Source organism: Bombina bombina, chromosome 1 (genome assembly GCF_027579735.1).
Source record: "Bombina bombina isolate aBomBom1 chromosome 1, aBomBom1.pri, whole genome shotgun sequence".
In the NCBI taxonomy this organism is placed as follows: Eukaryota; Metazoa; Chordata; class Amphibia; order Anura; family Bombinatoridae; genus Bombina; species Bombina bombina.
In genome coordinates this window covers 938,478,376-938,504,677 of record NC_069499.1, presented here as the reverse complement: position 1 = coordinate 938,504,677, position 26,302 = coordinate 938,478,376, and the positions used below count along the sequence as shown (strand labels likewise).

At 36.7% G+C, this 26,302-nt stretch overlaps 1 protein-coding gene across 1 annotated transcript in view; it reads right to left on the bottom strand.

The window, feature by feature from the left end:
* SAMHD1 (SAM and HD domain containing deoxynucleoside triphosphate triphosphohydrolase 1) overlaps positions 1 to 26,302 on the bottom strand; it is a 615,063-nt gene that overhangs the window by 463,170 nt on the left and 125,591 nt on the right. The window contains exons 6-7 of the mRNA XM_053715954.1: positions 17,234 to 17,304; positions 14,194 to 14,373 (exon numbers count right to left, since the gene is read on the bottom strand). Of these exons, the coding sequence (XP_053571929.1) occupies positions 14,194 to 14,373; positions 17,234 to 17,304 (251 nt within the window). The remainder of the gene's footprint in view (positions 1 to 14,193; positions 14,374 to 17,233; positions 17,305 to 26,302) is intronic.

The window sequence follows — 26,302 nt, the reverse complement described above, 5'->3', positions numbered from 1 at the left end:
CCATCTTGATTCCTTGCGTAATAGGAGATTACCCCTATTCCCTCCTCTTCTAAGGATTGGCACATGGTCAATGAGTCTAAATCTTAAATCATTGACTGAATGTCCCGCCTCCAAAAAATGTCTCGCCACCGGTTGATCCGCCTTGCCATTTCGTATTGCCAGTCTAATACTGGATCTATGATTGGCCATCCTTGTTTTGGCATCATCTGTCGTCTTACCAACATAGAACTTGCCACATGGGCAATTTAGTAAGTACACCACAAATTTCGTGGTACAAGTGAGGAAATATCTGATGTTGTAAGTTTTGTTGCTTTCTGGATGATGGAAATGGGATCCTGTGAGCATCCCACTACAGGTAACACAACTGATACATCGATAGCAACCCTTTTTCTTTGTCCTTAACCACGTTTGTGAACCGCCATCAGGATTAATGTCGGCCTTTACCAAAATATCTCTAAGGTTTTTGCCCCTTCTGAAACCTATTCTGGGTGGTCTCCAATCTTTGAATGGTAAAGTGTTGTCTGCTTCTATTAGTTTCCATTCTTCCTTGACCATCCTGGTTAGTGGTACCACCTCTGGGGAGTATGTGGTCACAAACGTGAGTTGTTTGGTGTTGTCAGATGGTATAGTATCTGTTGTGACTCCAGTGTTTAATGCTTGAGTTTTCATATCTCGTAACTCTTTTGGTTTGTATCCCCTTTGGATAAAACGTTTTGTCATCTCATGTAATTGTTGTTCACATGTTGTTTCATCCGTATTATTTCTGATTACCCGTTGGTATTGAGCCTTGGGGATGTTACGGATCAGGCTTGGTTGGTGGCAGCTCTTCGCATGTAACAGTGAGTTGCGGTCAGTTTCTTTACGGAATAAAGTTGTTCCCAGTCTATCTTCTATTTTGAACACTCTCACGTCCAAGTAGTCCACACTGTTGTTACTAACTGTGTGTGTGAATTTAATTGGACTGGCCAATGAATTGAGGAAATTAATCCATTCCAGTAGATTGTTCTCACTCCCCCTCCATATTAAGAACAGGTCGTCGATGTAGCGACAATGTCTGATGCGGTTGTCCTCAAAAACCTTCATCTGGACAGATTTATGTTGAGCCATAAACAAATTGGCAAAAGATGGGGCCACATTTGACCCCATCGCTGTTCCCGAAATTTGTTTGTAAAATGTGGTATCAAACAAGAAATAGTTCTCGGTTAGACATAGAGTGAGCAAGCCAATAAGAACTTCTTCAGAGGGACCGATATAGACTGCTTTTCTTAAAGCTTGTGTGACTGCCATAATGCCTTCATGTTGGGGGATTACGGTGTATAGGCTTGACACGTCTAGGGTGACTAATAAATCTTGGTCGGTGATATCCTTCAGATTGGTTATCTTAGTGATGAAATCCTGGGAGTCTTGTATATAAGACGGTGTTGATTTAACTAGAGGTTGTAAATAAAAGTCCACAAACTGGGCTAGAGGCTGAAGTAGAGACCCTCTAGCCGAGACAATAGGTCTCCCCGGTGGTCGTTCTGCATTTTTATGAACCTTAGGTAAGGTTCCCCCCTTACCTCCCTATCCAAAGGTAGATAGGTATTTGTATCTGTCAGCTGTCCAAGAATTTCAGACTTGTAATAGGATATATCCATGATCACAATAGCCCCGCCCTTGTCGGCAGGGCGAATCACAATTGAAGAGTCTTCACTTAAGGACTTGAGGGCCACTCTTTCCTCTTTTGTTAAATTATCTCTTAATGGCATAACTGGTCTGTCCTTGATGCTGTTGGAAAGAAAACCCGTGACTTAAGACTTAAGGAATATTTATAGACCAATCTGGAACAAAGGAGTGACTTTAGGGCGAAAGGGTCATTTGATCCATCTTCGAACAATCCCACTATCAGTACATTCACGGGTTTTCTTTTTTGTGATCATGGATATATCATATTACAAGTCTGAAATTCTTGGACAGCTGACAGATACAAATACCTATCTACCTTTGGATAGGGACCCCACCTCCAGACTAAAGAGGAGAATCGATACATCCCTGATTGAGTACAAAAATAAGAATCTGATCACACAAGATGACTACAACTTCTTACGACGGGAACACCCACTCATTCCCCTACTATATACCTTACCTAAGGTTCATAAAAATGCAGAACGACCACCGGGGAGACCTATTGTCTCGGCTAGAGGGTCTCTACTTCAGCCTCTAGCCCAGTTTGTGGACTTTTATTTACAACCTCTAGTTAAATCAACACCGTCTTATATACAAGACTCCCAGGATTTCATCACTAAGATAACCAATCTGAAGGATATCACCGACCAAGATTTATTAGTCACCCTAGACGTGTCAAGCCTATACACCGTAATCCCCCAACATGAAGGCATTATGGCAGTCACACAAGCTTTAAGAAAAGCAGTCTATATATGTCCCTCTGAAGAAGTTCTTATTGGCTTGCTCACTCTATGTCTAACCGAGAACTATTTCTTGTTTGATACCACATTTTACAAACAAATTTCGGGAACAGCGATGGGGTCAAATGTGGCCCCATCTTTTGCCAATTTGTTTATGGCTCAACATGAATCTGTCCAGATGAAGGTTTTTGAGGACAACCTCATCAGACATTGTCGCTACATCGACGACCTGTTCTTAATATGGAGGGGGAGTGAGAACAATCTACTGGAATGGATTAATTTCCTCAATTCATTGGCCAGTCCAATTAAATTCACACACACAGTTAGTAACAACAGTGTGGACTACTTGGACGTGAGAGTGTTCAAAATAGAAGATAGACTGGGAACAACTTTATTCCGTAAAGAAACTGACCGCAACTCACTGTTACATGCGAAGAGCTGCCACCAACCAAGCCTGATCCGTAACATCCCCAAGGCTCAATACCAACGGGTAATCAGAAATAATACGGATGAAACAACATGTGAACAACAATTACATGAGATGACAAAACGTTTTATCCAAAGGGGATACAAACCAAAAGAGTTACGAGATATGAAAACTCAAGCATTAAACACTGGAGTCACAACAGATACTATACCATCTGACAACACCAAACAACTCACGTTTGTGACCACATACTCCCCTGAGGTGGTACCACTAACCAGGATGGTCAAGGAAGAATGGAAACTAATAGAAGCAGACAACACTTTACCATTCAAAGATTGGAGACCACCCAGAATAGGTTTCAGAAGGGGCAAAAACCTTAGAGATATTTTGGTAAAGGCCGACATTAATCCTGATGGCGGTTCACAAACGTGGTTAAGGACAAAGAAAAAGGGTTGCTATCGATGTATCAGTTGTGTTACCTGTAGTGGGATGCTCACAGGATCCCATTTCCATCATCCAGAAAGCAACAAAACTTACAACATCAGATATTTCCTCACTTGTACCACGAAATTTGTGGTGTACTTACTAAATTGCCCATGTGGCAAGTTCTATGTTGGTAAGACGACAGATGATGCCAAAACAAGGATGGCCAATCATAGATCCAGTATTAGACTGGCAATACGAAATGGCAAGGCGGATCAACCGGTGGCGAGACATTTTTTGGAGGCGGGACATTCAGTCAATGATTTAAGATTTAGACTCATTGACCATGTGCCAATCCTTAGAAGAGGAGGGAATAGGGGTAATCTCCTATTACGCAAGGAATCAAGATGGATTTATGAATTGGGGACTATACACCCCAGAGGACTCAATACCCATACTGGATGGCAATGTTTTTTGTGAACTTTGTTTTCTCATTTTTTGAATTTTGCTTTTTATGATTCCTTAGGAGGCCCTAAGAGAATCTCAGACTCTGTGAGAGTCCACGACATTCGACAGTTATACTGATGAGAGTCCATGAGTCCATTACCCAGTCATTTTTTGTTATTTTTTTGTTATTTTTTGTTTATTTTTTGTTTATTTTTTAGTCTATTTTTTGATCTAATTTGTGGATAATTTTATAATAACTTTTTTGCTATTAATTTTTTGTTATTGTTTTTGCTGGATTTTCTAAGTTTCTGAATTTTTTTGCTGATTTTTTTTGCTTATTTTTGATTTTGATCCCACACATTTTTTATTTTATTTCATATTTCCATTTTTCCAAATTTTGGTCTAATAATTTTTTGGCCTCCCTTCCTTAGAAATAAGATTTCAAGCATATAGCTTGACATTATGTATTTCCTTGTTAAATTACCTCAGGGTAAAGACCATTATAATATCATTACCTTGTACATATTCCTTGTTATTTGCTTAGATAATAGTCCCTTTTTTGACATTACCTCTTCAATATGAAATATCTGTTATTTGTCAGTTCTCCATGCGCCAATTTTTGTTTTTAATTGTTTTTATTTGAACTGTATTGTTTATGTGGTGTATCACTCCAATGAGTGTTTACACGATCCCTATTGGATCCTTCTGCTGTTTGGTCATGCCCTGTATGACATAGTTCTCTTCCACTTGGTTAAATCCCTTTTACCCCTTATATTCCTTCTGGGGTACAGCTAGACATTCACGATTGGGGCAGAGATAGGACAGGCTGGGGTTAATAGATTCTTATGCACTGTTTTTAATATTTTCAGGTGATCGTTTTGCGATATATGCCAAATGTTTTCTCCATTATTTCCACACGAGGATTCGTTTACTAACATGGGGTTTATATGATGGAATATTTAAGTGGTAGTTCAAGCAGAGGTCTGAACAATAGATTCCTTCAGGTATTACACTCTAAATACACGCCCATTTGGGCTAGCCAATTTCGCCTCAATGTTTGAATGTTGATAAAACATATATAATACGTTTATAAGCACAATCACGTAATAAGTTCATTTAAATAAACACACTTATAGGCACGATCTTTTTACTCTTAACTTTAGTTTTATTTTTAGTTTTTATTTTTAGTTTTATGTACACTCTGTCAACTCTGTTATGGCGATCCCATAATATGTCTGCTGGTATATTGATCGATTTGAGCAAGAGGCTTTGATTTGTATTTCACAACATGGTCATTGTAAGTTTATGTGTATGGTTCCGGCTACGATGAATTATAACACTGCATACGTAACTCCAAGACTTGTAGGCTTTTACACGCCCATTTTGTGACACGGCACTCGGCCATTGGATGAGGTTTGTTGACATTCTTAATAGCTCTCCCAGAGCGATCGGCTACACATTATCATTATCTTTGAAAGCGCATGTAACAATTAATCCAGCTGAACATGCGATACTGTGTATTGAGATGCCGGTTCCTTTGTGAGTTATAGCCATGCCGGTGATCGCGTCCCTAGCAATTAGGGGCGGACCAGCAAGAGTGCCTTTTGTTTTCACTATAGATGGTTTCGGCGTCCCTGACAACAAGGGGCGGAGTAGTAACTATAGGAATGACGTATTGGAGCTGAGTGCAATTGAAGTTTGCAAGCCAATGCTTGATTGGTTAGATTATAATAAACGATTTTTACGATTTATTTTACCTATTTTTTGATTGACAATCATATAGGATGTGTATTTCAGTTAGGGGGCATGACCACCAGCATTAGGGGCCCAAGGGGGATTTGTTTTTTAAAGCATTTTTGTTGTTTATGTTTCATTAGTCACATACACGATTTTGTATCATGTTTCCTTATTGGTCACTTCAAGGGTGTGTTCAATTATTCAGTCTGGATTGGCTGATCCTGAGGGGAGTGTGTTTGGGAGCCTATTTAAGGCTGCTTTTGTTCAGTGTTTGTTTGTCAGAGGAAGGGACTGTTGCTGTCCCGAAACGTCACAATCTACATTAAAGTTTTGATCACTTTTGATGAAAATCCAGTGAGTGCTTCTTTTTGCTTCTTTATATATATATATATATATATATATATATATATATATATATATATATATATATATATATATATATATATATATATATATGAGATATAGAGATAAAGAGATAAAGAGATAAAGAGATAAAGAGATATATATATCCAAAGGAAAAAAGTAGATGGCTCCAGCACTGTTTCATAAAAGTGAAATAACCTTTATTGAGGTGACATAATGAACAGACAGCGACGTTTCAGGTAACGCAGACCCTTAATCATGATATGGATTGCTCTGCACTGGTAGACCCATTGTCTCTTGTACAGATTCCGTATTCTCACACATTGCTATATTTGTAGATAAGATTCTCAATCCTATTGCATCCAAACAAGCCTCTTTTCTTAAAGATGCAGGTGATCTTTTAAAAAAAAACTTTCTGATATTTCAGATGTTGATAATGATATTCTTTTCTCATTAGATGTTGTGAGCCTCTACACATGTATCCCCCATGAGGCAGGTATTCTCTTGAATCTATTAAACAAGAAACAAATTTTTCTTTGCATCAAAGTAATTTTATTGAGGATTTACTTAATATACTTTTATATCTCAACTATTTCCTCTTCCAGGACACCTTCTACTTACAAAAGCGTGGAACCGCTATGGGTTCAAATATGGCCCCTTCATACGCCAACATCTTTGTTAGCCAATTTGAGCAAAGAAATGTCTATACCAATCAAGACTTTAAAACTAAATGCAGGCTATGGCTTCGCTATATAGATGATGTGTTTGGCGTATGGAGGGGCCCTATAACATCTTTAATGGACTTTGTAGAGGACCTTAACAAATGTACTGATAGCTTGAGATTTACTCTAAATTTTTCTGACACCTCTATAAATTACCTTGATACTGTTATATACAAAAAAGATTCAGTTCTTAAAACGGATCTTTATGTTAAGCCAACTGATCGCAACACATTACTACAATATAACAGCTACCATCCTAAGACAGTCTTTTCTTCTATCCCAAAAAGTCAATTTATAAGAACTATTAGAAATGTACAAGATAAGGATATGCAAGACATTAGACTCGAGGAGATGGCTAACAAATTTAAAGAGAGAGGATATCCCCCATCTATGATCACTAGATGTAAAAATGAAGTTTTACATGATACAAATGTAAAAATAAAAAAGGACACTAAACATGTAATTTTTTCTTCAGAATTTAATACACAGTGATCACATTGCTAATATCATAAAAAAGCACTGGTACCTTTTGGGTAAATTTAACCCACACATACCTGAGTTTAAAGTTCCCCCTATGCACTCATACAGACGGGTGAAAAACATTAGGGATACCTTAGTTAAGGCTGATATTGGTAGCACTAACACTAATAGAATTACATATCTTACTACCCCTAAGAAAGGTTCATAGCCCTGTCTCCATTGTGCGCAATGCAATGATAAAAGGTAAACACATAGCAAAAACCAATGATCGAAAAATTCGAGAAATTAATGGGTATTACACCTGTGATACAGACTTTGTGGTCTACCTGCTAAAATGTCCTTGTGGGAGGGGCTAAGTAGGGGAAACTACACGCCCCATTAGAGATAGGATTAGTGGACATAAATGATCAGATGTCAAGATAGAACTCTTCCAGTTTCCTCCCATTTTTTAGAAATGGGACACACTGTCAGCCAACTTAGGTTCCAAATAATAGATCACATTCCTAAACTTAGGAAAGGAGGCAATAGGGAACTTGAACTTAAAAAAAAAAAGAGAGGTATGGTGGATTCAACATTCAAAAACTCTACATCCTGTAGGTCTGAATAGAGATTATGATCTCCATTTGTTTTTATAAATTTTATTTCTTTATATGTATACATGTATTTTAAATTTTGGATATAATGATTAAACTCACTGCTCATGTGTTTAACTTTACCTATGTGTTTAACATTTTGTCTAAATTTGGGAAAAAAAATGTAGTTTAAGTGTGTAACACATGAATTGGCCCAGTAGATGGCAGTAAAAATATCAACACATGGTCAATTAATGTTTGTCATTTATGGCGTTAATGTGTTTGTAATTAAGCTATCCAGCCTACTTAAAGCTGTGTTGCAGAGCAATCCATAGCATGATTAAGGGTCTGCGTTAGCCGAAACGTCGCTGTCTGTTCATTATGTCACCTCAATAAAGGTTATTTCACTTTTATGAAACAGTGCTGGAGCCATCTACTTTTTTCCATCGGATTTATATATTGGAGGTGAGCAGGACCCTCTGGCTACCGTGCACTCTGTTACCTATTCCTGAACTGCAGCTGGACCTATTGCTTTTTATTTATTTATTTATACATATAAAAATTCCAGATGAACTCTGCACTCACTCCATATTACCACAGCTGCCTGGGGTGCATCCAATGCCACAAAGTGCTAATTTACAGTCCCGAAAATAAAGAGCACTCACCAGGGTTTAATATCATAAAGCAACCAAAGCTTTTATTTTACAAAGTAAGGTTTCGAGGATTTTAACCCCGTCCTCAGACTTTACAAATGTGTACATACCTCAAGCCTTTTAAACCCTCCACCGACTATCGCCGCAATACCGGAAGTCACCCGGCGTCATGTCCGCACAACTGCGCATGTACAGAGCGTCGGCATGGCAACCGGCCGCGGTGTTCTCCAAAAACAAACCAAAGTGAATACAAATGGTTACAATGTGGATATACATCATTACACTTATGTCATAAGCCTTTAACATCTTCAAAATGCGTGCTATAAACATTAATTCTATATTTTGTAACAGTTGAATACATTAATAATGAAATCCTGGGTGTTCATTTGGAGTTCAGAGGCAATTTCTTCAGATATACATGAGCCATTTAACTCCCTCCCTTATGATACAGCAACACATATCACTATGGTATACCCAGTTATGCTGATCATAATTGATTATAAATCTAATGTGTTAGTTTGTTATTTACATCTCGCACATAATAATGCAGAATAATAATCAAAACATGATGCTGTCAAAATGTTAGATCTCAGCATTGTCATATATAAGCTACGGGCCTTATACCCCTGAACAATTCATACTGAATTCTGAAAATACTTATTATAAAAAACCTGGATTCGCACTGTAGTAGAAGCCTATTTCTATCCCCGCCCCTAGTTAGGGGTGGAATGTGATCAATAATCACAGCCTGCAAGGCTGTCTCCCGACCCATCGAGACAAATCTCTTGAAATGTTGATCAATAGGATTCTCTTGATAGCCCCTCTGTAGGAACCTCATTTTCATCTCTGTTAGGTGTTGTTGGGCATTACATTGTTTGCTGTTTCTCATGACCCTCTTAAATTGAGAAATTGGAAGAGCTTTCTTTAATGATGGAGGGTGTCAACTTGTAGCCTCCAACAACGAATTCCTATCAGTCTCTTTTTTATACAAAGTTGTACCCAACATACCATCTTCAAGAAATATTGTCAGGTCGAGAAAATCCACTGCTGTGGAACTCTTGGTCATCTTGAATCGTAGATGGGGGTAACAGTATTCAATTTAAGAAACCAATCTTCTAATTCATCCTCTGTACCTGACCATAGAATGATCAAATCATCTATGTAACGTTTGAAATATTTGATATGTTGGTGTACAAATAAATCAGTATCTCTCTCCTCAAATTCTGCCATATATAAATTGGCGTACGATGGGGCCACACATTAGATTTATAATCAATTATGATCAGCATAACTGGGTATACCATAGTGATATGTGTTGCTGTATCATAAGGGAGCGAGTTAAATGGCTCATGTATATCTGAAGAAATTGCCTCTGAACTCCAAATGAACACCCAGGATTTCATTATTAATGTATTCAACTGTTACAAAATATAGAATTAATGTTTATAGCACGCATTTTGAAGATGTTAACGGCTTATGACATAAGTGTAATGATGTATATCCACATTGTAACAATTTGTATTCACTTTGGTTTGTTTTTAGAGAACGCCGCGGCCGGTTGCCATGCCGACGCTCTGTACATGCGCACTTGTGCGGACAGGACGCCGGGTGACTTCCGGTATTGCGGCGATAGTCGGTGGAGGGTTTAAAAGGCTTGAGGTATGTACACATTTGTTAAGTCTGAGGATGGGGTTAAAATCCTCGAAACGTTACTTTGTAAAATAAAAGCTTTGGTTGCTTTATGATATTAAGCCCTGGTGAGTGCTCTTTTCGGGACTGTAAATTAGCACTTTGTGGCATTGGATGCACCCCAGGCAGCTGTGGTAATATGGAGTGAGTGCAGAGTTCATCTGGAATTTTTGTACTACTATTTAACTCTTGCACCCTATACAATAAGACTTCTCTACCTCTGACTATTTCAGTTAACTATCGTTAATGGTTTTTTAAACGCACTGTACAATATGGATTACAATATGGAACCAATACCAACAGTACTGGGTGAAATGGAGGCTACAGATGATAACATACAGGATGCTACTACCTTTAATTATACAGAGGATGATGCGGATAGGATTCGATTTGCCACTTTTCCCAACAGGGACTTAAAGGATCAGCCATCCCATTTGTATGCAAAGTGGTTGAAACTTAAAAAAAAAAAAAACTGATTTAACACTACATGGAACCCTCTTATCGGATTACCATAGAAAACTCTTTATTCCAAGAGGATTTAGAGTCAAAAACATCCCTACCATAGGCAGAAACAATCCTGCTTTTTGCATCAAGTGGTGCAGCATTTTAAATAAATGCGCTCTAGATCTGATGCTTTTGGTTATAGAAGAGGTAAGGATGTTATTGGATAAGGTTGATGTGGAAATACAGCAATTTGAACAAACATATAAACAACTCTGGAAGCAGACCAAGAGAATAAATGGCTTGAAAAATTGACCAAACAGGTACAAGACATTGAAACAGAATTGTTGACCTTTAAAAATCGCAAATGGGACGCCGTGGAGTCTGATTATAAAGAGGAAAAAGGTCTATAGATGGTAACTCTCGGCAGAGGAAAGACAGAGGACCTTTAAGAATAGACCTAGGAGATCACGATTCTACAAGCCCAGGAATATGACAATAGATTCATCTGGCAATAGTACTAATTCAGACGGTATAACGACTGAAGTACCACAGAGAACAGATGGAGGGGTTATGACCAGGTCAAAAAACTTGGGAGGCACCGGACGCACATCAGGAGAGGGGGTGGCAAGAGGAAGACCACCAAGAGCCAGACGCAGGATGTAATAAATAATATAGTGATTAATCTGAGTTCTTACCAATTGTCATCATTGGAGACTAAGATACTAAACAAGGGTTTGTCTTTTATCCCTACATCTTTGTACAAGCCATTTGAAATGTATATTGATATGCAAAAATTTGAACGAAACCTAAGACTCAAGGAACATTTTGGCATAGAACCAAAGGATACCAATATGGAGTTTACTAACACTACTAGATTGAAACCTAAGAGAACTTATGATTGCTCTAGCTCAAATCTCAGCATAAAAACATATAGTAGACTCCTGCTGGATAATACTAAGAGGATGTGCACAATGGCTAAATCAGGATGCAGAAACAATTTAACCAAAGAAGAGAGACGGATATTGGACAATCTCAGCAAGAACAAGGATTTGATTTTTAGGGAGGCCGACAAAGGAGGAGCACTGGTCATAATGGACTATACATATTGCCAGCAAGAAATATTCTCACAGTTGAATGACACTTCTACATACAAACAACTAACCTGTAATCCAACTAAACTGTTTAAAAAACAGATTGAGGAAGTTTTGGATCGAGCCTTTGGGAATCGTTGGCTGAACAAACATTAGAGAGGCTTTATGAAGGTAGAGTATCCTCTGATACCTGCATTTTATACACTTCCGAAGGTCCATAAAGCATCCTACTAGTCCACCGGGGAGACCGATAGTGTCCTCTATAGGATCCCTTTTGCAGCCAATAGCAATATTTTTGGATAGCATCCTGCAGCCATGTGTACGAAATATGCCCTCATTTCTTTTGGACTCCATTAGCCTTACCAAGGAAATAAAATTGTTCCCCAAAATCAACCAGCCTATTATACTAGCAACATTAGATGTTGTTAGTTTATACACCTCCATTCCACACGATCAGGGGATAATGGCGGTTCGAAAACAGCTGAATAGGTACCCATACGTGGGACCACCAGTAGAGCTGATTTTGGAATTAAATTTTGAACTATGCCTCAGTAGAAACTACTTCAAATTCGAAAATTAATTTTTTCTACAACTTCAGGGGACGGCGATAGGGGTCGAATATGGCCCCATCGTACGCCAGTTTATATATGGCAGAATTTGATGAAACACCCAGGATTTCATTATTAATGTATTCAACTGTTACAAAATATAGAATTAATGTTTATAGCACACATTTTGAAGATGTTAAGGGCTTATGACATAAGTGTAATGATGTATATCCACATTGTAACCATTTGTATTCACTTTGGTTTGTTTTCAGAGAATGCTGCGGCCGGTTGCCATGCCGACGCTCTGTACATGCGCAGTTGTGCGGACAGGACGCTGGGTGACTTCCGGTATTGCGGAGATAGTCGGTGGAGGGTTTAAAAGGCTTAAGGTATGTACACATTTGTAAAGTCTGAGGACGGGGTTAAAATCCTTGATAGATATATATATATATAGATAGATAGATAGATAGATATATATATATATATATATATATATATATATATATATATATATATATATATATATATATATATATATATATATATATATATATATATATATATATATATATATATATATATATATATATATATATATATATATATATATATATATATATATACCAAAATTCATTAAAATTATGGGGGGGGAGATAAAAAACTGAAATTAAAATCCTCCATGTCTCAAAATTAAATCAATGTAAATATTTGCATAGGAAATTAGTACATCTAAGCAAGTATCCCCGCTTGCCCCCAGAAATTCTTAATATGCAATGTTTCCAATGCACAAGAGAATTGTGGGTAAGATATGCAAATTAGGTATGCAAATTCTCAGTTTTTTTGCTTCAAAATACTGTTTTAACACAGCGATCCTTTTAAACAGGAATATGACAGCAAACCAGAAATCACTCACTATACAAGCCTGTTTCGTTATTTTTAGAACTCATCAGTAGGAGATAGATTTCTGATTGCTGCATTGGAAAAGCTATTTTCATGGTTAAACCAAAATTCATTAAAATTATGGGGGGGAGATAAAAAACTGAAATTAAAATCCTCCATGTCTCAAAATTAAATCAATGTAAATATTTGCATAGGAAATTAGTACATCTAAGCAAGTATCCCCGCTTGCCCCCAGAAATTCTTAATATGCAATGTTTCCAATGCACAAGAGAATTGTGGGTAAGATATGCAAATTAGGTATGCAAATTCTCAGTTTTTTTGCTTCAAAATACTGTTTTAACACAGCGATCCTTTTAAACAGGAATATGACAGCAAACCAGAAATCACTCACTATATATATATATATAATTTATTTTTTGCTTTACTTTTAACCCTTGTCTGTAAAGTGTACCAAGTGAGCGTGTTTTTAGTGAAGTGGCAGCAATATATGAAAAAACAGAAGCCGTTTAACAGGAGAACATGCTGAAATGTTATGCTTTCTGCACTATAATGTTTTTCTACTTAACTGGGAGTACTGAAGAAAATGTGTAGTGTCTAGCTTTGCAGTAGTGACAAATTTTATATCAGTGTGCAGTTTAAAAAAGGTATTTACGCCATTTTTCAACGTTTTGGGAAGCCATTTAATAAGTTAATTTTCAAGCACTTAATTTTTCCCAGTTTATTTTTAATATTTAAAAGTTTAATAAGCATGTTCAGTTTATACCAGATTTGTGTAGAAATTGTGTTGATTTTTCAAAACTTTAAAAGTACAGAATAAAGGCCCCTGTTATCGGTCATCAGCCTGAAAGGCAGCCAATAATCGGCATCGGCGCTTAAAAAAAAAAAACATGATGATATCAGTCTATCCTTAATCTAGATATCTCTTTAACAAAGAATACCACGAGTTTGAAGCAAATTTGATAATAGAAGTAAATTGGAAACTTTTTTTTAAATTGTATTAATCTGAATCCAGAAAGAAAACATTTCACATCCCTTTAATAATATAACAGAATGAAAAAGGTGCTGATCAGAGGATGGTGATATAAAACCAAGTGAAAAGATGAAAGTCAAAAAAGCTGCAAAAAGTGGCAAACAGAATAAAAAAAAAAAAAGAATACCAGAAACCGCTTATTGAGAAAATAGCAAGAAAGGCCATATTTAGACTTATTTGTTTGCAAAATTGGTGTGACTTGAAGGGGTATTAATCCCCAAATTATTCAGCAATTATTTTCATAGCTAGGTATAGTACTTACTGATGAATTATTTTGGCTGGACTCAAACTCCTGCTCAGCAACACCAGATAAAGGCCCTGCTATCTGCTCTTTAATAAACAATAAATCATCTGGCAAACACAGTCCGTACTCTTTCATAATGTCCTCCAAGTTATTGGATTTAACAAGGTGATCAAACATTTCAACGGAAGCGGATTCATGCTGAAAACAAAAAATACAAATAGTTACACTAATGTGTTTGCATACAGTAAACAATTAAGAAATATCAATACAGTTTAAAGGAATACTAAGCCCACATTTTTTATTTCATGATCCAAATAGAGAATGCAATGTTAATCAACTTTCTAATTTACTCCTATTATCAATTTTTCTTCATTCTCTTGGTATCTTTATTTTAAAAAGCAGGAACGTAAGCTTAGGAGCTGGTCCATTTTTGGTTCAGAACGGTGTGTAGCGCTTGCTGATTGGTGCTGAACCAAAATGGGCCAGGTCCTAAGCCTATATTCCTGCTTTATAAAATAAAGATACCAAGAGACTTGCATGATTTTGCCATTGATATTTGTCAATTAGAAGGTCCTTAATTGCACCTGTGCACCACACTTCTGAAATTCCTGGCAGTGAAGGGGTTACTCAGTTTGTAAGGTTAATATTTGCTGTAGTATAGGAATTACCTTCCCAACTGACACCTCCCAAAATCATCCCTCCCAAAGAGCTCTCTTTATTCCCCCACTCGTCATCACCCTCTTAAAGGGACACTGAACCCTAAAAATGTATTTCATGATTCAAGTAGAGAATACAATTTTAAACAACATTCCAATTTACTGCTATTATCTAATTTACTTTAATCTATAGATATCCTTTGTTGAAGAAATAGCAATGCACACGGATGAGACAATCACGAGGCATCTATGTACAACAACCAATCAGCAGCTACTGAGCATATCTAGATATGCTTTTCAGCAAAGTATATCAAGAGAATGAAGCAAATTAGATAATAGAAGTAAAATTAGAAAGTTGTTTAAAAGTGCATGCTTTTGCTAAATCATGAAAGAAAAAATGTGGGTTTAATGTCCCTTTAAGTACTGGCAAACAGTATGCAGTTTAGGGCTTTTATCGATTTTCATTTTTTTTTTTTATTTTTTTTTAATACCTCTCCTCACCCTCCTTTCTCCCTGATCACACCCTCCCACTGCTCCCTGCCATGTTTGTTACTGGCAGCCAGTCTGCCAGTAAAGAATTGTTATTTTTTTTTATTTTACAATTAAAATTAATCCTTTTTTTCTGCAGTATAGGGACCCCACACCCCCCAAGATCTCCCCACTACAGCCTGTTGCATAGGGACCCAACCTTTCCTTTCAAAAGCATTTTCTGTAGGGTAGAGAACCCCGTCCCTACATCCCTCTTCTGTGCTTGGCCACCTGTCTCTCTCCTTCACTCCCACCACTCCCTCTCAGCACCAACAGAATATTGTTAAAGAGAGTGACAGACCAAAAATTTAAATGCACACCAAAGCATTTCACTTTTGTACAGAAGAATCTTTGCATTACAAATATTAGCAAAAATGTTTCTAATAAAAGCTATCACAAATTTCCAGTGTGAGATTTTACTGCGCATGTGAAGCATAACTAAATATGCTACCTGCACCATGTTGAACAGTGTATCTGCTCAGAGAACTAGCAGTGACTTGTATCATGTAAATTAAAGGGATAAAAAACAGTCTGTTTCATTGTTGTAATAAACAAAAAGCACAAAGCAGTGGTTTATACCAAATAGAAATCATTGCAAAATGTAAAATTCATAATTTTAAAAGGATTTTTACTTGGGTATGTGCATTCAGAAGGAAACAAATAGGGAAGATGGCGGGCGCCAGTGACATTCGCTATTTTTTGGAACCGGATTGCTTCTTGTGAAAGTGCAACACACTAAGATCTGGATTTGCACAGATCTTAGTGTGTTGAATTTTTGCAAAAAGAAATTCAGCTCAGAAAATAGCAAAATGTCCCTGGCGCCCACCATCTTCCCCTTTTGTTTCCTTCCAAATCTTCCGAACGCACATGCCTAATTTTACCTAATTTATTTTTTAACATAATTTGTGCAATGTCAATTACTTCCAAGCAAAGCCTTACAAGGGCCGTTTCTTGTTAGGTTTACTTTGATATAACTTATATTTTGTTTTACTAAAAGGAGCACAGTTTGATATCCCTTTAAATCATTGCCAACAAAAGGCACCACCAGACACACTGTTCACAATGCTGGTGCATGAAGCATATTCATATTTGCTTCACGTGCACAGGCACAGTAAAACCTCCAACTTAAAACCGTGATAGATTTAACTAGAAGCATTTTTTTTAATACAAGTATATTGCAAATAATTGTATGTTTAAAAGCACCTGTAAATTTCAGTATTGGCTGGAGTGTGCCTTTAATGCTTCTTTACATGCTGGAGTAGTCTGAACAAATTTGTTCAGCCTTACTATTTCCTTAAAGGGACATTAAACACTAAATACATGCTAGATAGAATGATGCATTCAAAGAAAAGATTAGTCCATGACTAACATGTAGATGTATTTTTTAAAGTTTCATTAGTTTAAAAAGTGACAAAATAAGTATAAAGTTTAAGTGTCTATAAAATACTGGGAGCTGCCATGTTGTAACTTGTGCTACCTTCTCTGTTGTGGCCAATTAGGGACCGTTATAAATAGGTCACTAGAGTGTGCAGCCAATGGTTGTGCTGGATTTAACAGTGTTCTGCACTTCCATTTCTAACAGGAACTGAAAAGCTCACAATTTCAGAATGGAATTACAGGCAAAGAGGACAAAATAAATAATGAAAGTATATTGCAGAGTTGTTTTATATATACAATTTATCATTTTATATTACCATCTCAAAGTGTTTAATGTCCCTTTAATAATCTTTAGTATGGGGAAATGGGCATTTTCTAGGGAGAAAGCACTTTCTAGTTAAAGAGGCGTTAAGTCACTTCTACAGACTAGTAGCTAAGCTAAATATAAATTGTAGATGATTTTCGATTAAAATATTTTCCCCAAAATTATAACAAACCTTAAATTTTTTCTTTGGACAGGCCAGTGGCATGAACCTCCCATCAAACATATGTGAAAATGGCCCGTGACCTGAAATACAAATAGAAATATATGATGAAAACAAACCAATAATTTATATTATTATGAAAAATAAAACATGCAGCTGTACAAGCAAAAAAATAAAGTGACCTATAATAATGTTGTCTGCTGTGAACCAGAAGCTTTAAGATTTCATTATGTTAAATGAAAATGTTTTAAAATGCTTATAAACATTAGATGAACAAATAGGACTAAAATCTGTCTGTTCACTTTAGAATGACACACTAGAGACTTTAAGAAATCTGATGTAAAATACCCAATTATTTTCCAAATGAAGACATGAAAAACATTAAAAAAAAAAAAAATTCCCAATGGAAATAGAATACTTTTTAACAAATGCTGCAGTCAAAATTACTGCAATAATCTTCATCAAATACAGCCAATCAGAAGCTGCAACAACCACTTCTCGTGAAAATAAAGGCATAAGCTCACTGAGCCACATTGGTGGGCTAAAGGGATAGAAAACAAAAAAAATATATTGTGATTTAGACAGAGCATACAATTTAAAAAAAAAATATATATAATAATTCAGCAGGGTGCATTTCCAATTCTGAGAATTGGAAAACATTAGAAGACATTCAGAGCTAAATTACACGAAGAGGGGGTAAAATAATCAAAGTGCATTGCAAATTTGTTTGAATACACCAAACTAAACATTTTCCAAAAAACTCTTGAGGTGTTTACTGTCCCTTTAAGAGGCGGTTCATCTCCCTTCAAATATCATGAAAATAGGCTTTTGAATCCAAATGTAGTGTGGAAAAGTTCACGTTTGTTTACATTTTTTGTTTGGCATATCAGTAGGTCTCTTCAGTAATATAGTGGTATGAATATAAGTCTTACACCAGCACCTAACACTGAAAGGTTTCCATCTGTTTCCTTTTGCAAGTCATTGTCTTCTTTCTGCCGCCGTCAACAATGTTTTATTTTATTTTTATTTTTTTTATTTTTATTTTGCAAGGAGTTCAACCTTATGAACATAGGAAAAATTAGAAACCAAAATAATAAAAACAATAGTTTCTATATCTTGGCCAATAACCTAAACAATACTTACGAGGGGTGTGAGCATGTAGAGGAAACAAACCATGACACTTTGACTTATATCTTGACTGCCTACATTCCCTACCCTATTCCTAACTTGTCCATCATAGGATGACAGGACAGGAGTGGGAACCCTGGTAAGTATTGTCTAGGTTATTGGCCAAAATACAGAAATTTCCATTTTCATTGTTGTAATCACTAATTTTCTTGGTTTAACCTAAGACTTACCAGGTAAAACTAGTACAAAGCAGTAAAATAATAAGAGGGCAGGAAAAACACACCAGAAACTGAAAAGTGATACAAAGGAATATACAGAACATAATATAGTTAACACAGAAGTAAGAATTTTTGTTCCAAACCTTGCCTATGAAGATTGCATAACATCCTACTGCTTGGTAGATATTGTGTACCGATACAACAGACAAATACTTGGTTTTCCCAAAATCGTTTGTTCTGTCCACATAGTAATAGAAACGTTTCATATCGGTGTACGTCAGAGGGCGGAGTCATGCATAGCGTGCTGACCATGAGCGAGGAATAGGGACAATTCTGTTTGCTACCTGCCCCAAGCTGTTTGTAGGATCCTTGGTGGAAATCACAGCTCTTCCGCCCGGAGACGGACTCGAGGATATCGGCGTCACAAGCTGGTACACCGCGACAGTGCCAACATCAGGCCACACTGCAAGGCCGCACCCTCCAGAAGACTGAATGGGATAGGAGGACCAGAACAGTCGTGAGTTAGACGGTGCTCACAAACACGCACAGCAGATACCGCAGGAGAAGCGAGACGGCTCTGCAAGCCGATTCCAAGAGTATGCTTCCATGATCTCTGGTTGAGCTGAAAGGTGAGGTCGGCCAGGGTTTCCCTGGTGCCTCGCCTTACTCAATTCCCAGAGTAGAAGTTACTAGGCATTCCGGCTAGGACCCTGGTGGAGAGAGGCATACTTTAAGGTCAAGATTTGGAGCACCGCATCCCACGCCTGCAGTATTAAGAGATACAGGAATTGCACTTCAAGACACGCTTGAAAATTACAGATTCAGAAGCCGACCAACGACAAGATAAGTTCCAAAACCATACACTGTGTTCCTTATAAGTGATAGGAAATCTGCTTGTGTAAGTCCTGAGAAAAGGGAGTTTGCAGTGTATTACAAAGTCTAAAAGTGACGTTAAAATTTACATTTTCCCTGCTGGGGAAGTGGAGAACACCATCACTAAATAATTTTTAAGATGTGTCTAACAAATCTTATTGCTGGTTAAGAATCACAGTTAAATATCAGAGCGTGACATATTGGGACAACCAGCTGTATGGCACAAATACAAGGATTTTTCCCTGTATAGGGATATAGTAACAACTGGGTGTTAAAAAAAATAATCCAGATAATTAAAAGGCTGATTGCATACATTACGATAACCAGCCGCATGGTATCAGTGGAAGGAACTTTCCCGGAATAGGGACATAGCAACAACTGGGTGTAAAAACTCTATAGCTAACAAAGAGACTGGTTGAACTGAATGGTATATAAAACTGGCCGTTATATGTTAAGAGCCTAACCCTTTGTTATATTTGAGGGGTATCCTGAAAGAGTATCAGAAGGGTTAAATAAGAGGTTGTGTGTGCATACCTACTGAAATATTGTTTCACCTGTTTTTTTATATAATGTAATAGAAAATTACTCAGGATGGTGTTCGTTTAACATAATATGGTAAGATAAGACCATAGGACATACTATATATAGTCACCAAGACAGTTGAGAACGTTGTGGTCTTTCTGCGTAGATTAATTTAATAAGATAAAATAAAGGCTTTATGTTTTTTTGTTTTTTTTCCATAAGAGAATATAGATATTTACAATCTTAAAGTCAAGTAGGCATAGTAGTTAAGACTACACAAATAAAGTGCGTTAGTAAAGGAGATTGCTTACCCTTGACTAATAGAAATATAAAAAGGCCCTCCCTCTCTGGTATAGTTGTCTGGCATATTACAGGAAGGTGAAATCACTATATATACTGCTGTAATAACAAGTAAGAGGGTTCTGTAGTTAATAGAACTGTTCAGTTAAATCTCTGGGGAGCAGTTCAGTGTTAATACATAGAAGGGGGTCTCCTTTGCTTGTTTTTGAATGTGTCCCTTTTTTTTTTTCTTATCTCTTTTTCTTGATACACATTGTATTCACGGCACACATTTAGGTATATACCGTATTTTTCGCTCCATAAGACGCACCTGACCATAAGACGCACCTAGTTTTTAGAGGAGGAAAACAAGAAAAAAATATTCTAATCCTAAACCCCTAACCCCCTAACCCTAAACCCTAACCTATTCCTTCAAGTACTAAATATATCTGGTCTATTTGATTAGTAGTTACTAATTAGTTAATACTGAGTACTCAATTTGAGAGGTTCTTTTGTAAGCAGTAACAGATGAAACATAAGTATGAGTAGTGAGACTTAATTTCAGCCCCTTGCTAGTTAGAAATACAGACACAGGATTCAGGTTCTAACTCAGTAGGCAATGTGTGCTCAGAGACTGATGTAGAGCTTAGGCATTGCCAGCATAGCAGTTACTGACCCAAGGAGAGTAATAACAGGACGGTAGGCATTGCCAGCATAGCAGTTACTGACCCAAGGAGAGTAATAACAGGACGGTAGGCATTGCCAGCATAGCAGTTACTGACCCAAGGAGAGTAATAACAGGACGGTAGCAATTACAGAGTAAGCAGGTAAGATTAATACGACCTGATCTTGTTCTAGGAGTCCCAGTGGTTGTAGCATGCAGGAGCGGGTAAGACGCCGTTCTAGTTAGGCAGTGTGTGAGAGTTCCGAGATGCGGCCGTAGCTGATGACGTAGTGCTGCGGTGAGAGAGACAGCCAGATTCAAGAGAGCTGGAAGTAGATCAGCTGATGTGTGAGCGTACCTCTAACAAGCACTAGAGGAGAAGCGAGTAGGAATTGAGCCGGATTGGCTCAGGAGATCACACACCCACAATAGCCTAAATATGCAAGCGCAAGGTCTGCATTCGCTCCATAAGACGCACAGACATTCCCCCTTACTTTTCAGGGGGGAAAAAGTGCGTCTTATGGGGTGAAAAATATGGTAACTAACTTAAAACACAAGGTCCGCAACCTTATTTTTGTTGGTGGAGAGAGGGTTTCTCTCTCCCTGTTTTTTTTTGTTTTTTTTGTTTTTTTTTTGCTGCATAGTCTGAGATTAGCTCAGACGCGGGGAATGGGTATAAACACAGGTATTTGTTGATTGCTCTAATAGTTGACACACATAATACAGAATTTTACACTTATCTCAAGAACATTGATTTACACAAGATCACATTTTTACACGAATGGACAAATATCTAAGTAGTAACAAAAGTAAATCCCCAGGGATGGCCCCCAAAGTTAAAGACAAAAAAGCTAGAAGTAATAGCCATTTCATCCGATAATATAACAGATATGTCCACCTCAAAGGCAATATTTCACTCAGAGAGTTTACTGAAGCAAATAATGGAGTCATTACTGCCTCAGTTTGATCATCTTAGTAAAGATCTTTTAGATCTTACAACAGAAGTGAGAATTTTAGAAGCAGAAGCCAGAATCTCGGATCTGGAAGATCTAATATACAGGATCACAGAATTAAGAGCCAAGAAAGTAAAAATCAATTTCTACAGAACAAAGTAGAGGAATTGGAGGATAGAGCGAGGCGAAACAATCTAAGGGTTATAGGATTACCTGAGCTCCCTGAATTTCAAGACCTTTTACATTTTGCGGCAGTAACACTACCCAAAGAGTTAGGGATACAGACAAAGAATACTCTGATACCAGAATAAAGAGCTCACAGACTAGGCACACTTAGAGAGGCAGGGAGAGATAAAGCTTGGAAAAGAACGGTTTTAATAAAATTCTTAAACTTTTAAGATAAAATAAATATTTTAAAACATTATAGAAAAAGAACACCCTTTAAAATCGGAGAAGAGATTATCCTTCTCTTAAGATTTTTCAGCTGAGACATCTAACAGAAGGAGACAAATTGCACCAATATGTTCCCAACTGATAAAAAAAGGGTTTTCAGGCCACAATTACGTACCCAGCAAAACTCAAAGTGATTAATAACTTAGAGACTTTAGTTTTTAACTCCTATCAGGATGCGAAGGAGTTTGCGGACAAATTGGAACAAAAGAAGTAGGGAGTTAAGCAGGGTTGAGTGTTATTTAAAAAACAGACATGTTCGAAATATGGTCGCCTGTAGTAGGAGTACTATTGTCTCTTATTGTAATGTTAATAGCATTTTCAAAGTGTGAAATGTTTTGTTTCCTGTACGTTTTACCCCTTTTTTTTTCTCTCTCTACCTCCTCCTTACCCCTCTCCTATTTCATTCCTTATCGGAAGGAATTTTATTCTACTGGTTTAGAGAGACTGAATAAATCTGGATAAAAAAAGTTTTAAATATTATATCATTGAACGTGGGGGTAATAACAGCCCCGATTAAGAGAAAAAGGGTTGTAAGCCATTTGCAACGTTTGCATCCTAATATAGTGATTATCCAGGAAACACATTTATCCTCTGCAGAAATGGCAAAATTTAAATTGAAATGGATTGGGGAGGTTATTTCTTCCACGTATGATAGGAGAAAGAATGGGGCAGCATGTTTTTTTTAATAAATCTTTAGACTATAAGATCATTTCCCGAAATCTAGATACTGGGGGACGTTATATGATCATACATTTTGAAGTCGTTAGCTGTCAATATGTTCTATGCAACGTATATGGTCCGAATCAATTAGATACAGGATTCTGGGAGACATATTTAAGCCCGTTAACATATGTCAACTACAATTTAATAATAGCTGGGGACTTTAATATGACAATACATGCCAAACTGGATAGAATGAAGGCAACATCCCTTAAACGGTATCAAAAAGAAGCCACATTTGAAGGTACTTTTTGTAAAAAGCTTAAAACTTAGATATTTTGCGCATTCATAATCTGGACGCCAGGGCGTTCACATGTGAATCAAAGTCCCATAGAACACTTTCCCGGATAGACTTTTTTTTAATTAACGAAAATATGCTGAAGATAGACTTGGGAACCAAGATACATTTACTTAACAGATCATGCATGCATCTCACTTCAGGTTAATAACAAAAATATAAGTAAAGGGAATAATAACTTTTTTCCCAAGTATATGGTAGATAATCTTAAATTTCAACATGGGCTAAGAAGGCTATGGAGAGAATTTTTTTTTATTTATTTTTTTTTAACAACAATAAGACATATTTAAACAAAATTTAAATCTTTTGGGAAGCCACTAAGGCATTCTTCAGGGGTGAGATCAAGGCCCTAATGTCTAAATGGAAAAAGGTTTCTAAGGTTAGAGAATTACAACTCACAAATACTGTAAGAAATGCCTATAGAAAATATATTGAGAATTCTAATTCAAGAGCTTGGCAAAAATATCAAGAAGCCAAAACGGAAAGAGATAGCTATCTACATCAAAAAGAGCATCAAAATGAAATTAAAAATAAAGCTTCTTTCTTGAATTTTAATGGAAAGACTACTAAACGGCTTTCATATATAGTTAAAGTTTGCAAAAAATGTTTTATCATATAGTGGCTATCAAAAATAAAATGGGAAGATTCGTGTCCAATGATGATATAGTCAAAATATTTCATACTTTTTTCTAGGAAGTTTACACCTGCACGAAAGTGAACAGAAATTAAAAAGATGCTTTTTGCGGAAAAAATAAAATGCCCAAGTTGTCTAAAGAGAGCTTAGATGCTCTAAATGCACCAATCTTGCAGGAAGAAATCATTGAAAGAATCCAACGTATGGCAAAGAATAAGGCCCCTGGGCCTGACCAGTTGCCCTCTGAATTTTATAAAATACTGCAAGATTCTCACCAATTTTACAAGGCCTTTTTAATGAATACTATATACAAAATAAAATGTCATCTATAATAACCCTTATACTTAAAAAAAAGATAAAGACCCAGAATCGCTGGATGCTTATAGACCCATCTCTTTATTGAACAATGACTATAAATTATTAACAGCAATAGTGGTCAACAGACAAATCTATTTTGGATCCTCTTATACACAGACCAATCTTGATTTATGCCAGGTAGAAACCCTACAAAAAGCATGCGAAGAGTACTTACAGTCATTGAGCATAGCTGGTGTAATAAATTTAAATAAAGGGATAATAAAGAAGCAGCAATAATCACAATCAATGTAGAAAAGGCCTTTGATTCCATTACATGGGACCATCTATTTACCTCTATAGAAAAATTTGGCTTAACAGGGCATTTTAGAGAATTTGTACAAATGATATATAGTAATCCAACTTCGATACTTTCAATAAATGGGCAATATTCCCCTAAGATTAATATTTTCAAAGGTACGAGACAGGGCTGCCCCCTATCTCCCCTACTTTTCAATTCTGCAATAGAGCCGTTAGCGGTAAGCTTAAGAAAAGATCTAGAAGATATCTTTCTGGGAGGAAGGAAAGTGGTATTGTCACTTTACGCGGATGACTTATTAGTGTTTATAGGAAACTCCCAGAAAAATATCCCTATTGTATTAGATATTATCCAAAGACTAACCTCACCAAGTCTGAAATCCTATGGCTCCACAAAGATGCAAACAGAATCCCCCATACACCATTTAAGGAGGTAGAAGAACAGATTAAATATGTAGGTATCATCTTGAGCAAGAACCCAGCCAATTGGTACGACCTAAATTATAAAAAATGTATGGGCATCTTTAGCGAGAGATTTACAGAACTGGAAGGCTTTAACTCTTGGTCTCTTAGCAAAAATCCATTTGGTTAAGATGATTCTCCTCCCCAAAATATTATTTCTTTGTCAAAATCTACCTCTCTTTATAAAAGAGAAAAATCTTTAAAAATTTCACTCAAATTGTCTACAGTTTCTCTGGAAAGGTGGGAAAGCAAGTATATCATTGAAGAGACTAATGCAGAAAAAAAAGAATATGGTGGGCTCGGTTTCCCAAATATTAAACTTTATAACAGAGTTTTTATGGTTAAGATTGCTTGTGATTAGCTATGAGAAAAAGATCTAGTCTCCTATTCACAGCTAGATACGCCCATTTTCATTGAAAAGTTTACTTCATCTCAGTTTTAAGAGTATACCTAAAGATGTGGCCAAAAGGAAAACAGTCGATAATGTAGTGATCTCCTGGATCAAGTACAATAAGGAGTTAGATATTAATAATCAGGTCTCCCAATATCTAACTAGTCGAGGAAACCCAGACTTTGTACCTGGGCTAGAGCACAGTATTTTCAAGAAATGGGAGCAGAAGAGCCTATTTTATGTAGCTCAACTCAAACATTCAGAACTACAGACAATTAAATCATTGAATGTATTAGCTCAGGAATTTGTCTTATCTCCAAAAGAGTTTTATGCTTATTTGCAAATCAGACTTTTTTTTTTAAATCTAAAAGAGAAACATGGGAACAATTGGTCGCTGGGAGTAATAGATGCCTACTTGAAAGTATATCAAACAGGGTTAAGTTCAGTATCGATTTGGTATAACCTTGTGATGCAGAAAACTGGTCAGGATAATTTTAAAATAAACAACAACTGGCGTAAAGGTGTTCAGAGAAATCTCAGTAGAAGAGATTACACAGAGTTACAAAGCTTCTAACTCAATCAGCTGAAAGGGATCTCATGTGAGAATTTTATATAAGGCTTATATGACACCAGCAGCTATTGCAAAGTGGTCTAAACGAAATAAGATGGGTTGCCCCAGATGTAATTTCCCGAATGCTGATATTAGTCATTGTCTGTGGCTATGTCCCAAGATTCAAAAATGTTGGAGCAGAGTCAATTATTGGGTTAACAGATTCATGGAAAGGAAATGAAAATTAGAGGCACAACACATATTCTTCTTGCACCCAAACATAAATGGTATAGAGAATAAAATATTAATTAATATGGCTATCTT